The sequence below is a fragment of the Phaeodactylum tricornutum genome, chromosome 20 (genome assembly GCF_000150955.2).
Source record: "Phaeodactylum tricornutum CCAP 1055/1 chromosome 20, whole genome shotgun sequence".
NCBI classification, from domain to species: domain Eukaryota; phylum Bacillariophyta; class Bacillariophyceae; order Surirellales; family Neidiaceae; genus Phaeodactylum; species Phaeodactylum tricornutum.
In genome coordinates, this window is record NC_011688.1 from 526,211 (window position 1) to 539,674 (window position 13,464).

Consider the following 13,464-nt stretch of genomic DNA (forward strand, 5'->3'; position numbering starts at 1 on the left):
AAAATATATTTCTAAAGTCCAACGGACGACATTTACTGACAAATATCGTCGCTGAAAACAAGCAAATTCAACTTTGACTCGAACCATTTTCAATATCGTTCACGAAGAAACAGGATTGGGTATAGATGGCAACAACCAATCACTGCCGCTACCACACATTTTGGCTTTGGGAGGTTTCGTTCGGCGTGAAAGCCATCAAACTTCTCGTTCGATCCATCTTTTCGAAACACATCATGAAGGCCAGGATTGTGAACATATATACTTTGTCAATGTCTGTACTGTTGCTGTTGGGCAATTGCCGAAAAATTAGTGGCCTGGTGTCGTCGGTCGCAAAAACATGTGTAAACCAAAGAACATCATCTAGAACGGCAGCTGAACGAGCTTTTGGTACAATCACAAGTGCGATACAGTCCGATGTAGCGACTCACTCCACTAGATTATACTCGTCTACGGCATCACCGCAAGATGATTCAGCCATGTCCAAATCACGAGCACCCTTCCGCATGCCTCGCGATTCCCCGGACGATTCTGTTCCACAGGCAGCTGCCAAAACCAATCTCCTGGCGTGGAATCAACTCGGTCTCTGGACGGAACTCGTGGAGGCCATGGCACGCCTGGAGCTACAGACACCCACACCCGTACAGCAGCTCGCAATTCCTGAACTTTTAAAAGAACCACCCCAGCATCTAGCATTCTTAGCGGCCACCGGCAGTGGGAAAACGTTGGCGTACGCGTTGCCCTTGTTGCAAATGCTCAAGCAGGGGGAAGTCTTTGCAGACTACGAACGTCGGCCCAAAAGACCGCGTCTGCTGATTCTGGTTCCAACGCGCGAACTCGTCGTGCAGATTACATCCGTCATCAAGTCGGTAAGCCACTCAATCAAACTGAGTTCGTGCTCCATTACGGGAGGAGAAGACTACGGGGTGCAGCGTCGACAACTGAACCGACCGATTGACGTCGTGGTCGCGACACCAGGGCGCTTGACCAAACACTGGAAAGATTCGAACCTCTTTCTAGGTAGTTTGGAGCATATAGTTGTGGACGAAATGGACACCATGTTGGAGCAGGGGTTTTACCGGGAGTTGCGCCAATTGCTGTATCCCGTATTGTACCACAAACAGGCCGACCAGGAAATCAACGTTGAGCAAGACTTGGATGCCAAAGCACCGCGAATCGTGCTCACTTCTGCAACCATGACGCAGCAAATCCAAAAAATTATTGGGGATAGTGACAACAAAAAAAATCTCGTCAATGCCAAACGTCACCATCGCAAGGTGGAAGACGCCGGCTTTCAAGTCAAAGTCCCAATGGTCCTGCCAAGAACGAAGGTACTCAAAGCAGCAGGATTGCACAAGACGGTCCCGCGATTACAGCAGGTCTTTGTTGACGTCGGAGCCACGGACAAGTTGAGTCTGTTGGTGGATATAGTATCGAGTGGTGGTAGCGGCGCCGCCGTAGCGGCGTCCCTCACCGACCAACAGGCATTGACCATGATCTTTTGCAACACCGCAGCTTCCTGTCGCGCAGCCCAATTCGCACTCTCTGAAGCACGGATAGAATCCTTGGCCTATCACGGGGACTTGAACTCCGCTATGCGTTCCGAAAACCTGAAACGATTCCGTGCGGCGGGGAAAAAGAACTGCGACAACGCCTTGGCCGAAGAACCCCGCGTGTTGGTGTGCACCGACCTGGCGGCACGGGGCCTAGACGTGCCCCAAGTGGATCATATCGTCATGTTCGACTTTCCGCTCAACGCGTTGGATTACTTGCATCGAAGTGGACGTACGGCGCGAGGTGTCGGAGGTGACCGCACCGGCAACGGTCGTGTTACGGCCTTGATATCGAAGCGCGACAAGGTCTTGGCGAATGCTATTGAACAAGCTGTATTGCGAGGAGATACTCTGGATGGACTGAGTAGCCGAAAATCGGATTATCTACCCGGTGCTCGACTCGGAAACCAAGGTAGGCCTGTAAACAAGAAAAATACAGCCCGGCGCGGCGGCGGATCCTTTGCCCAAGGCAAAAAAGAGCAAAAGCGCAAGTCTAGTTCGTCGAGGGGACCCCGTCGTTAATTTTTCCGAAAAACGAAATATCCTTATGCAGTATCGCACACTAAGCTATCCGACTAATCCCGACGATTCTAGTGACGACTATACGGCGTCCAAATTTCTCTGCAAACGGCTGTTACATTAATTACTTTTTAAAAGATTCTCGCAGAAATAGAAACGCCTCGTTCGTCGACAATGACACGCATTAGCCTTTTGCAACCATGGGCAATGTCCGTGTTGGTTGCACCACCAATAAATGCACGTTTTTTCCTAGCCAAAGCGGACGGCCGTCGGTGCCACACGACGGTCTTCTGTAGTGGCCGGTGATTTCGTGGTGGTGGCGATCCACGTCCAGACCAAGTCTTGTTTGCCATCCCGGACACCCAGGGATTTACGGACCCGATTGTCCTGTCGCACGTCGTGCACAATTTGGGGCCAGATGCGTTTCACTAATCGCTCACGGCCTTGGCGGGATGTTTGAAAGTGCTCCCACATGAGTTGATCCCGAAGTTGGAGTGCCGAGAGGGCCGTTCCGGGCGCACTACTCAAGCGATCAAAGGCAGCCTGTCGAATCGTGACCACGTCCAATAATATCTGTCGTTCGGCTTCCCGACGTCGCTGCCAACGACTTATAAAGATTACCAGTAACCATCCCGTGACGGACACAATGACCGTGGCAGCCGGTGCAGCCCGCAGTCGTCCGTAGTAGAACATTAGACAGAATTCACCCAAACTGTAGACGAACGTGCCCATGAGGCCGAGTCCAAAAACAAACCATTGTTTGGCGACACAAATGAGCGGACGGGAGGCGGGTTGATCGGGATGCAAACCAATGAACAAATCGGCATCTACGGCAGTAGTGATGAATATTTGCGGGTCTTTGGCGTTGGCTGTTTTGACCAAATTCCAATCGTACCCTTGTTCCAGTTCTCCTGTCACTCGACTGTAATGAAAGAGCGGACGACCGGTGGTGGGATCTTCCCGCAAGTGCAAGTCCTGTGCGCGCTCATCTCCCAATCCGCAATAGTAGTCAATGGTCCATGAGCGTAATAGATCCACCATGTTTGCAATAGTTTGGTTAGTATCCGCGGACAGAATACAGGCGTCGCCGTGGTCGGAGACTTGCTCGTACTTGGATTGGCAGCGCTGTAAATGTCCGTCTCGACAGAATCCTCCGTCCGGACAAGGTTGACGATTCGCGGTACAGTGAGGGGGTAGGTCCGGGACGTCGTCTTCTGGTCCGGGAGGGAAAGTATCCAAAAAGCACGGCTGTGTGGGTTCGATCGGCGACCACCATTCCGCGAGGGTTTCGAGGGAAAGCCCACTCTCGAAAACGCTGGCGAGCGCCATGCTCGAGACGATTACCAGGAGGACACCCAAGAGGCTACCGCACCAGCCTCTCCTCGAGGCATCATTAGCGACTTGGAGCCGCCGTTCGCGAGCTCGCGCTTGGGCCAATTCTTCTTGTTCAGCTTCGTCGTCGTCGTCTTCATAATCTTCGTCTTCCTCGTCACTGTCCAAGAAGGACTCTTCATCGATATTATCATCGGACGGCAAACTGATTTCGTCCTCGTTGGCTTGAGACCTTGTGTGCAGGGTTGTTTTAACCACTTCGTCGAGAGGCAAAGAGTCGACGTGTGTTTCCTCGGATCGACGTCGATTCCGTGCGGCGTCCCCGTGACGTTGACGGGACGTGGGTACGGGTGATCCAAAAACGGGTTTGGTAACGTGCGTGGAGGCCGCCTTGGTGGTAGTCCGAGGTCGTGGCGGTGTGGCGGCGGGGGCGCGGGATGTCTCTGACGATACGTTGGGTGGGGGTTTCGGGGATTGGGACGACTGCTGCTGCATGTACCGTGCGGCACGCGCGCGTTGTTCCACCGCCGAGAGTTTAACGGGTGGGGGCGTGGTGGGAGCCTGGGCCCGGGACGTTGACAAAGTCTCCGATGCCTGGGACGCGGCCGGGGCTTTCTTGGACACTTCCGATGGAGGAGCCTTGCGATTCGTAGAAGTCGTGGCGGATACCACTGGCGTGAGACGTCTCTTTTTCGGAGGCGATTGGAGGACTTCTTCGTTTTTGTCGGCAGCCGAAGTCTCCGGACGCGTGTGCGACACTTGCGCCGCCGCCCATTCCCGTGCGGCTTGCTTTTGAGACTCGCGTTCGGCCCTGGACCGACGGGCCGGGGCCGTCTCTGGAGACTCCGGGGCGCGAGCCTTGCGTTTGCGACTCGCGGCGGTCGACGGCATGGAACTCTGGTATTTGCTCAAGCCGACGACAACAAGAACAACCGTCAATCACCAATTAGCAACAAAAACCACACGGACGCACGAACTGGTAGAGGAGAAAGAAAGGAATGGAATAGCATACCGTTGGCATCCTTCCTCTGGTACCGCGCAGAGTACAGAGAACGATACCAAACCCACGAGGCGTCGGAAGTGAAACGCAACTACCGTCTTACACTCCTTCGCGTGATATCCGAGCTAAAGTGAATTCTTAAACGGAAAAAATAAATAGTGGACAGCTCGAGAGTGTCACTCGACGACGACATAGCTACCTACTCCCTCTCACAACATCTCTAGACAGAACTATGTCCAGTCGCTTCTTTTTCCAATTATCCAACCCCACGAAATCCTCGACTCAACATCAAAATAGGGTACACGGCAACCAGTTTTCTAAGGATTTTGGTGGGATGTTTCAACGAAAGCCGCTGTGGGTCTTCACTTACAATGATCAACTATGTATTTCCAATGTGTGCGGTCCGTATCGGGTGGAAAATCAAATCCCAGTCCGAGCTTTGATCCGCTAAAGGTCTCCTGCACAACTTGGCTTTCCTCCAACCTACAGTTTGGCTTGTTAACACGACTATGTGTGCCGCCCGCTAATTGGCAGGTGCGTTACGTTCCGAAGGTGCTGTTATGTCCCAAAGATTACATCCACCCACAAAAAGTACTAACAATCCATTATTATTGCCTCTTATTGTGCTTGATTATTTCCCGAGTCCAGGAGCGCTCTATAAAAAGCCATTGTTTCTTGGGCAGCGGCCTTCATGATCTCCACGCGAGATTCTTCTATCACTGCAAAAGTGGCGTGGTTCATTCTCATGAAATGCTGAATGAGAGCCCCTTCGTTGCCGCAAAAATGATTGTTGACGCCACGGACTGGGCGACTCTCATCCGGCATCTCACGAAATATATCGTGTAAGACTTCTTGGTCTTCGTCGGTCATACCATGATACACTCGACTCATTGAGCGATTGTACCAATCGTACCAAGTTGGACGAAGCAAGTCTTGGTGAAGATTCCAAAGCCCAACTCCAATATTTACATTCCAGTTGTTCGCTGGCTGATGGGCTTCCACAGGGTGGCCAAAAAACATCACTCGAGGATCCGGGCCGTAAGTCGCGAAATCCAAGTCAAAGTCACGAATCACAGCGTCTGAATCCAAAATCAGCAGCTTGTCGTACTTTCCTTGGCGCAACGCATAGCTCAAAAGAGCAATCTTATTGTACGTTGCTCGAGACTCCGGGACACTGGCCTCCGTTTCGTTCTTGGTCTCGTCCAACAAGTAGATGCCGCGAGCCACGACAAAGTCGTGGCTGTGTACTCGTGCATACTCTTGATTCAATGGCCGGCCAATGTCGAATAACGGTTTGTAGAAGTCGGAGGTTGTTTGTGCAATTAACAGCCGAGGCCTTGTCCTGTCGGCTGGAGGAGTGCTCGACTGTCGACTCATTTTGGAGTACTCGTGCAGCTCCCAGGTCAGAGAAGACAAGCGCTCGAACGGCGCTGGGTCCTTGAACCCCAAACTGGACAAGTTTGGCATTGTTTCCCTGTTTGTATCTTTGGCGAGACCGCGAAGTAATGTCGGACCGTGCGGTAAATTATAGAGTTGCGTCAGCTTTCTGGCGGTTAACACAACAAGGAGACAACAAATCATGATTGGTGGTGCTCTTCGACGAAAGTCGATCGATGTCGGGGCGCTCCTCTTTGACGTTTTGAAGCCTGCTTTAGTAAGCTTTGGAATTGCCATTGTCTACCGGATAGGGCTCTTGAGATCTCTCAGAAACTTGAATGCTCTACAGAGATTGCAGCCTTCGAGTTACTGGTTCAAATGAATTTTGTCAAGCCGGTTGCAAGAATTTGTGCGCATCTACACTCTACCAGAGTGTGCTTTATACCTGCACGCGAGCAGGCAGGTGCCGTTCTTCAGGGAGCGAACGTGGGGGTAGCCGTTCCCGATTCAAACCGAATACTGTTGTACCTGGCGGCAATGCCTCTCATCAAAATCATTGATATAAAGTAACAGTGAGGAATATCTATTTAAGTTAGTTTCACGGTAGTAGCCACAACTAAATCTCTCAAACAATCTTACAGTTAATTTTTACTTATGTTGAGTACGATTACATATGTTAAATAATTGAGCTTACTGTTACAAACCAAATTCATATTCAACTTTGACCGGCTCCCTCGAGGATACCAAGGACGTAGGTAGAGTCGTCGGTACAAAGAAAAAAAGAAAAAAGCCAATCGAACCCCTCTGAAAATAACGAAGATCCTGTTGATAGAAACTGCATCAATGCTGCTAGAATCAAAGACGGCCGCGTTAACTGCAAAGAAAGCTTCGCTACCTGATATAGTTTATAGTGCACATGGTCCCACCAGGATTCTTCTCACACTCGAGATAGGTGTATCCATTAAATCTGTTGGTATAGGAGGAGATCGAAATACAAACAATCATAGAGGTGATGGGAGAAGATCGGAATACGAACGATTATAGAGGTGATGGGAGGAGATTGGACTACAACTGATTATAGATGTGGGCTATAAAGGATTGGGGGACGTTCTGCACTTGTGTCTCATGGAGCTCGCATAGTGAGTTGTAGATTATATGACAATCATTCATTGTATCTTCAGTACTCTTCTACAGTGAATCCTAAATTGACCAATCACCATTGTTTCCTACCGTCATAGGTTGGTGTTTGAGTGGAGGAATGTCGCATAGAGTGCCGAAGCATTCTGGGTGGCATCTTTCACATCCTTCACACGAGAATCTTCCATCGCCGCTAGTGTGGATATATTTAGACGCTAGAAATGCTGAATGAGAAACCGTCTCCCCATTTGTGTCAAAGTCTTTTGCATGACTGCAAGGAAATGTCGGACCGTACGGCCCATTGTTGAGTTGCGTCAGGTTTCTAGCAGTCAACACCACAAGGACTCAACAAAAAAGGATTGGCGATTCTCTTCGAAAAGTCGATCAATCTTAAGGCAGTCGTCTGCCAAGTCTTCAAGGGTCTTCTAATTGTTGGTACATATGTGCTCCGCCATTGTCTAGCACACTCTTTCTCCGGGTATCAAGGATTATTTGCTGGGTTGAATAGCTGGGAGCCGTCTTCCTTTAAGAAATTGCTTTGGTTCATTTCAATGAAGGATATCCTAAGCGCCCCCTTCTACAATGCACAGCTCGCGAGCGGGTAGAATTCATTTGTTGGTACAGAGAAGGTTTAGGTCACGGTAGTACACAGTTCAAACGATTTGGGTAGTTGTCCTCCCTCACGGCTAACTGTAAGTGACACTAAGCACCATAATCTTCGACAATTTCAAAGGCGCCAAATATGCATTTTTTGAGTTACGGCGACGTCCACTGTATGCTTGACTCTCAGATGGATAATTGGAAAAACTTTTTGGCACATTAGTTGAAATTCTCCTTTCGCTCGAATTGGAAATCGGAAGGGTCACGTTGCCGATTTGTTTGGCCGTGCGTGAGGCAAGCTTGTGTTCACTGTCCCTACAATTTTTCCGGTTTGAAAAAGAGGAAATTCACTAACAGTGAAGGGGATGGGAAAAGTTGAAAAACTCCCAAAAGGGGACAGAACGTATTCAGTCTAAGTAGCATCAATTGGCGCTCGTATATCGTTAAGTATTCTAACTATTTACACTAAACGCCAAACATTTGTTCCGGATGCCAACCGTTGCCGAAAGCTACGGGAAGCAGCTGGCAGTAAACAATGCAGCTGACCAAATCAATAATGTCATTCAAGATCTACGGCATCAGCCAATCCTTGATCTACTTTTTTTGGTCTCTCCAGATGGACAATTGGAAATAGTTTCGAGCGCAGGGAGATGTCCAAGAAATGGATTGAATTGGGGTGTAGGCTTACAGAATGTGCACAAGCACACCACATCAAATGCATGGAATTTGCCATGCAACGTCCTCTTTTTGTTACTAAGACAATGGAATATGCTCAGAACAAAGCAAAAGTGTATACAATGTAGCATTTAATAAATCTACATCCTTTTCTACATTTTTTTTCGAATTCCGGTGCCCAAAGCTCAAAACTTTGAAGCCTCTGCATTTTTATCCATCTCCAGTTTTCGGAGCAAACCAGATGCCGCCGTCAACAAGGTTGTCATCTCTACCATCCCTAGCACGATGCCTGGGGTATCAACAAAATTATTCTCGGCTTTTGCGAGGACTTTCGGCGCGATCCTTACGAACTGTCTTGATGGCACGGATGCAATGACATGCGCTTCGCCATACAACAGATTCTGTGTGCTTTGCGCATTCCACCGCCGTGGATTGTCCGCATACTAATACATCAGCAATATGGTCAAGCGCAAACACCGCTCTAATCTGGCGTCGGGCCTCCAAGGTTGTCAGCAAGTCACGAATTGCCACCATCGAACCATCCTCCGCTCAACCCAAAGCCTCGAATCCGCATGGCGGATACTCGGAACGGACCCTTCCCAGTTTTACTTTGGCCAAAGCCATACTCACGGCGCTTTTGGCAACGTCGGTAACGCCAGTGTCAGCTTTCTCGAGGACCACGACGAGCAAGACTTGGTGGACCAGAACGCTCTCGAGATGGCCGTCTTCCGCCGATTCCGATTGGCGGCCAACACTTCCGGGGCGGGACAAATGGAAGAGGACGCCGCTCGGCATCGGGAACAGATTCTGACCTTGCGCCAGCAACGCAAAATTTCTCCGACGACCGCCACAACGATCATGCGAGACCATGCAATACATATCTTGCCGGAAAACGTCGGCATCCGGCACAAAGTTTTGGCGTTTAGTTTAAGTAGTCAGAATACTTAACTATATACGAGCGCCAAATGATGCTACTTAGACTGAACACGTTCGGTCCCCTTTTGGGAGTTTTTCACCTTTTCCCATCCCCTTTACATAAGTGGATTTCCTCCTCGAAAAATTTCACTGTCACTCTCAATAAAGTGAGCGTATCTGTCGATAGTCACCTATCAATGGGACATATCTATATCATGTCTGGTTTTTCGATTGTTATATATCCAGACCGTACCAGCTTTTAACAATAGTGTCACTAGTATTGCTACGACACGTCCGTTGGTGTTTGCGCCCAAGACGAACCGAGCCGTACGGCAAACGAGAGGCAGGAAAACCTTGGACTTTTGGTATCATCACCCGCTTGGCCTCCGGCACGACTGATCAACACGAACGCAAAAAGGAGGCGATCGTTGTGACTGGTTGTTAGCTAGCTAGCTAACTAACTATAAGTGGGAGACGCAGTCTGCGCGAGCGTGAGAAGTTTGACTTGTCAGATTGGGGACCTGGTGAAGGAAGACCCAATCGGTTCGTCGTCATGAACCCGCCTGCCAAGGTCGACCCACGTGGACACGCAGACGGCAATCCAAATACTTCGGGTGACTCACATTCGTCGCTACTGAACACCGTGAACAAGACCGCCTCCTCCATGGACATGGATGCCACCATGTCTGCTTTTTCCGCTACGGAAGCCTACGTCCAATCAACCTATCAACCCCCCGGAGCCGTTTACGACAACCGGATGGTCAACAACAGTAGCAGCCCCCACCACAACAATAAAACTCCCGCCACCGCTCCACGCCCCGTCGATTATGTACGAAATCCCACGGATCGCTCCGTGCTTATGGATCACCACGGACGTCCCATTACGGTCGATCGCTTGCTCGCCACCAAACCGTTACAGCGCGAACTCTCCACCCGACCCGGACCCGGCAATCGCAAAATGCTCTACCTCAGCGGAGAAGGCGTGACCCGCACCCTCAACGATATCTTCGGCTACGACGGATGGAACCTAGACATACGCAAGGTCACACAGGTGCATCAGCACCAAGATACCAAAACGACCCGCTGGAACGTGTCCTATATGGCGCACGTACGTATTACACACTGCCGTTCCGGTACCTACAAGGAAGATATGGGCGCCGGTGACTCCACTGACAAGAATGTACAAACCGCTATCGCCCACGCCCTCAAAGCCAGTATTACGGACGCTCTCAAACGAGCAGCCCGGCACTTTGGCGACAAGTTGGGCAATTCACTCTACCAGGGAACCTTCACCATACACAAGGCTCCAAAGACGCTGGCCGATGCGTTGGATCAGTACGATACGGAACGAGCACACGCGAAATTTGGAATCGTTCCCCGGCCGACACTGCCAGTTCAGAAAGCGAGCGGAGGCGGTCGGGACCACCAAAGCGACATGACTAAGGTGCACAATAGTGACGCAGCCCAACCGTCAATGTCATTAGTCTCTACGGTCAACAGTGCACCTGAGGATGCCGCTTCCGTTTTAAAAACACCATTACACCCTTCCTTGCGTTCCGTCACTCCCGCTCCAAGCGGTCCTTGGGCACTGTCCGACCTGCAACAGCAGCAAGCTGATGGTCTCGTTTTCGCAGCGGCAGCCACTCCCACTCTTTTTCCAAAAGAAGTAACACGCTCACACGGCTTGTTCACTTGCGAAACCTCCGTACCGGCAATTCCACATCACCCTACAAACGCCTCCACTTCTAGTACGGCTTCTTCTTGGATGTCTCACGAAGCCCATAGACCGGAAACTGCGACGGGTAGTCGGCATGATGGCGCCGGCGGCGGAATCACGACCGCCCAGATGACACGAAGTATTGTGCCCTCGAACGCCACGCGTTTTTCGGAATCGGCGCAGCTTCCTCAACAGCCACCGTGCAAAAAGGCAAAGGCCAACGTCAATCCCTATGGAAAATAAACGCGACCCTCGTCGAGGCGCAAATGCAACAGCAAGCGCTGTGGGGATCGTCGCACAACAGAGCAATGGGAATGAAGTACACACAGGAGCGGTATAACGCAGGACAACTAACTGTAAGTATTAAATGAAACGCTCGTTGTCGCCTAATAAATAGCATTGTTGTATGCTATTCAATCAGACTTCAATCTGAATCGTAGATACGGATGCGTGAGGGCGCACCTCTCAAAAATAGCCTATCCGCTCGAAAGCAGGCCTCACCAGTTAAGCGAGGACACCTCTCTAGGATGCTGCATATACTATTAAAAGCGATTCGGGGTTAAGTCTTGTGTAAGAATGGGCGACCAAAAAGATACCAACTTTATTTCAGAGAGAGGTCGATGCTTCGACGACCTCGATAGACTGGATTTACAATCTAATCGTATGGTGAAACGGCGACTGGACAAATCATTCGCTGGAATAGATTAAATAAAAGATCCTGACCCTTGCTCTGTATCGCCGAAAGGGGGCCCTTCATCCTACAATTCAAAACGAGAGCCCTTTCTGATAGCATTGGAATTGGCACATTAGTATCTCCAACTAGAGCTTCCTCTTGTACTCTGTGCGGCACACAGGTAACCTCTGTCAGTGCTTTTTTATCAACTCTGTGTAGTAGTTTTGCACGCCGACGTGACCACATTTTGGAGCTGTTGTATTTCAGACTTGAGGGATAGTCGAAGAATCAAGTGCCTTGATTCCATGATTTCTACTTTATAAAAGGGGTTCTATGCTATTCTTCAGGCAATGCGGCATTTCTTCTTTCTTTACGTAGGTCGGAACAAAATGGTCTGACGGAAGAAACCTGTATTCCGCATAGTGTCTTTGAGGCAAGCCCTAGAATTGGAGACACTAGTGTAACAAGGTTACTAGAGAGAGCCCAAGTTTTCAATTTTAGGGGGAGGCCGACCTTTCGACAGAAAGCGGAGCAGGTTCGTCAAATTTACTCCACGTTTTGCCAATCTTGTGTCAAAAAGATTTGGCAACGAAATCACCCACCTATCGGGATGTACAAAGCCGTTATGAGGTAACGCAAAGTGACTCAAGATTTCTGCCTACAGGCTCTTCTCAGCATTCCATACAGGTCAATGGAACACCAAAACGTGAAGATCCTCACGTAGGTTAGGCATCTAACTATAAATCCTGGATCTATGTCTCTCTGCGAGCTTTGAAGACCACACTGGCTATCTGTGATGGGCGGTGGGACCATATCCACCAATTGCGATGGTATCGTGTCGTCCCAATCAAGGCTTCTTAAGAGTAATGCTAGATACTTTATGGTACTTCTGTAAAACACGTTCCCACCTCTATCAATCACTCTGGCTGACAAGAATAACAAAGACTCTGAATGCGGATTGGACTTCAATCAAACGAAGCGTTTCATTAGGCTTGAAAAGCGGACTCATGCTGGTGTATGCATAGTCAAGGAGCACTTGGATTGGGCACTCCCTTTTCCTGGTGTCACAATAGTCTTCGCAATGGATTTCCTTTTCGGTGGAATCTGAATCTGCAGCATGCCCGGAGAAATTCTCTTGCGAGTTTCGACTTCTCTCTCTAGTTAGGGGCACGAACCACTGGAAATGATGTTTTTTTTGCTTTCTAAAGAAAATTTCATTCCTTCCAAGACTACATGCCCCGGTTCCGGTTGGGTTCGGCCTGACCATCCATGTGTATAAGGAAACATACGTATAAAGTTAATTCCTCTGTTTTTGTCCTGTCAAGATTAAATATCCGCCGCAAGAGAAAGTCCCGTTGCACCATAGGTCCTGCGAGAAGATTCAATGTTTCGAACGGGGATAGAAGCAAGGGAAGCGCTCTCTAATGGGAAAGCATCATGTTTGAACACTTAAAGAACTAGCTTGGGATACGTGAGTCGATGGAAGCCGCTTTAAGCCTTTCTATGTAGTGTCTTACTATTCGGAAAAGCAATATAATCAAAGTACGTCCCTCTACCGAAATAGTATCTAGGAGTGACGAAATTGATATAAATATTTCAAATGAAATTTCGATCCGAATTATGTCAATTTATATAGTCGATGGCACTACAGAGCGAAGGACGTGAACGCGTGCATGCCCGACCTGTAATTTTAAACGCGAAACGCAGTTTGTGTGTGTTCTAAGTTTTCTGGGACTTCTATGTTTAGCTGTGTCTCGGGAGAGAGGCTGACCGGCGTGATGAAGGCTTGCCCCTTATGTTTCTGGCGAACGGAACGCGACCATCGCAGTCCTTCAAAATATCATCTTTATGGCGTGCGCGGGAAGCATCTCAGTGTTCTACCTGCGTATAGCCAAAGTCAAATCACATCCGGCGTCGGCATATTCAATCTCACAACTGCGCAAAACCGTCGTTTTCCGTTGCAAACACA

The 13,464-nt window shown here is 49.5% G+C and overlaps 5 protein-coding genes across 5 annotated transcripts; 3 read left to right on the forward strand and 2 right to left on the reverse strand.

Moving 5' to 3' along the window:
- Window positions 1-476: 476 nt before the first annotated feature.
- Window positions 477-2,072, forward strand: PHATRDRAFT_39714 (predicted protein; the record flags this gene model as incomplete). The annotated part of the gene is made up of 1 exon (XM_002183586.1): window positions 477-2,072. One exon carries the CDS (start codon window positions 477-479, stop codon window positions 2,070-2,072), a length of 1,596 nt encoding a protein of 531 aa, XP_002183622.1.
- Window positions 2,073-2,318: 246 nt separating this feature from the next.
- Window positions 2,319-4,396, reverse strand: PHATRDRAFT_49081 (predicted protein; the record flags this gene model as incomplete). The annotated part of the gene is made up of 1 exon (XM_002183729.1): window positions 2,319-4,396. Exon 1 carries the CDS (start codon window positions 4,290-4,292, stop codon window positions 2,319-2,321), a length of 1,974 nt encoding a protein of 657 aa, XP_002183765.1. The 5' UTR covers window positions 4,293-4,396.
- A 623-nt stretch (window positions 4,397-5,019) lies between these two features.
- On the reverse strand, window positions 5,020-6,144 carry PHATRDRAFT_49082 (predicted protein; the record flags this gene model as incomplete). Its single annotated transcript, XM_002183730.1, has 1 exon — window positions 5,020-6,144. The coding sequence occupies exon 1, from the start codon at window positions 6,073-6,075 to the stop codon at window positions 5,020-5,022; it is 1,056 nt and encodes a 351-aa protein (XP_002183766.1). The 5' UTR covers window positions 6,076-6,144.
- Window positions 6,145-8,649: 2,505 nt separating this feature from the next.
- Window positions 8,650-9,138, forward strand: PHATRDRAFT_39717 (predicted protein; the record flags this gene model as incomplete). Its single annotated transcript, XM_002183587.1, has 1 exon — window positions 8,650-9,138. One exon carries the CDS (start codon window positions 8,650-8,652, stop codon window positions 9,136-9,138), a length of 489 nt encoding a protein of 162 aa, XP_002183623.1.
- Window positions 9,139-9,527: 389 nt separating this feature from the next.
- On the forward strand, window positions 9,528-11,065 carry Rad22 (predicted protein; the record flags this gene model as incomplete). Its single annotated transcript, XM_002183588.1, has 1 exon — window positions 9,528-11,065. The coding sequence occupies exon 1, from the start codon at window positions 9,659-9,661 to the stop codon at window positions 11,063-11,065; it is 1,407 nt and encodes a 468-aa protein (XP_002183624.1). The 5' UTR covers window positions 9,528-9,658.
- Between the last annotated feature and the right edge of the window lie 2,399 nt (window positions 11,066-13,464).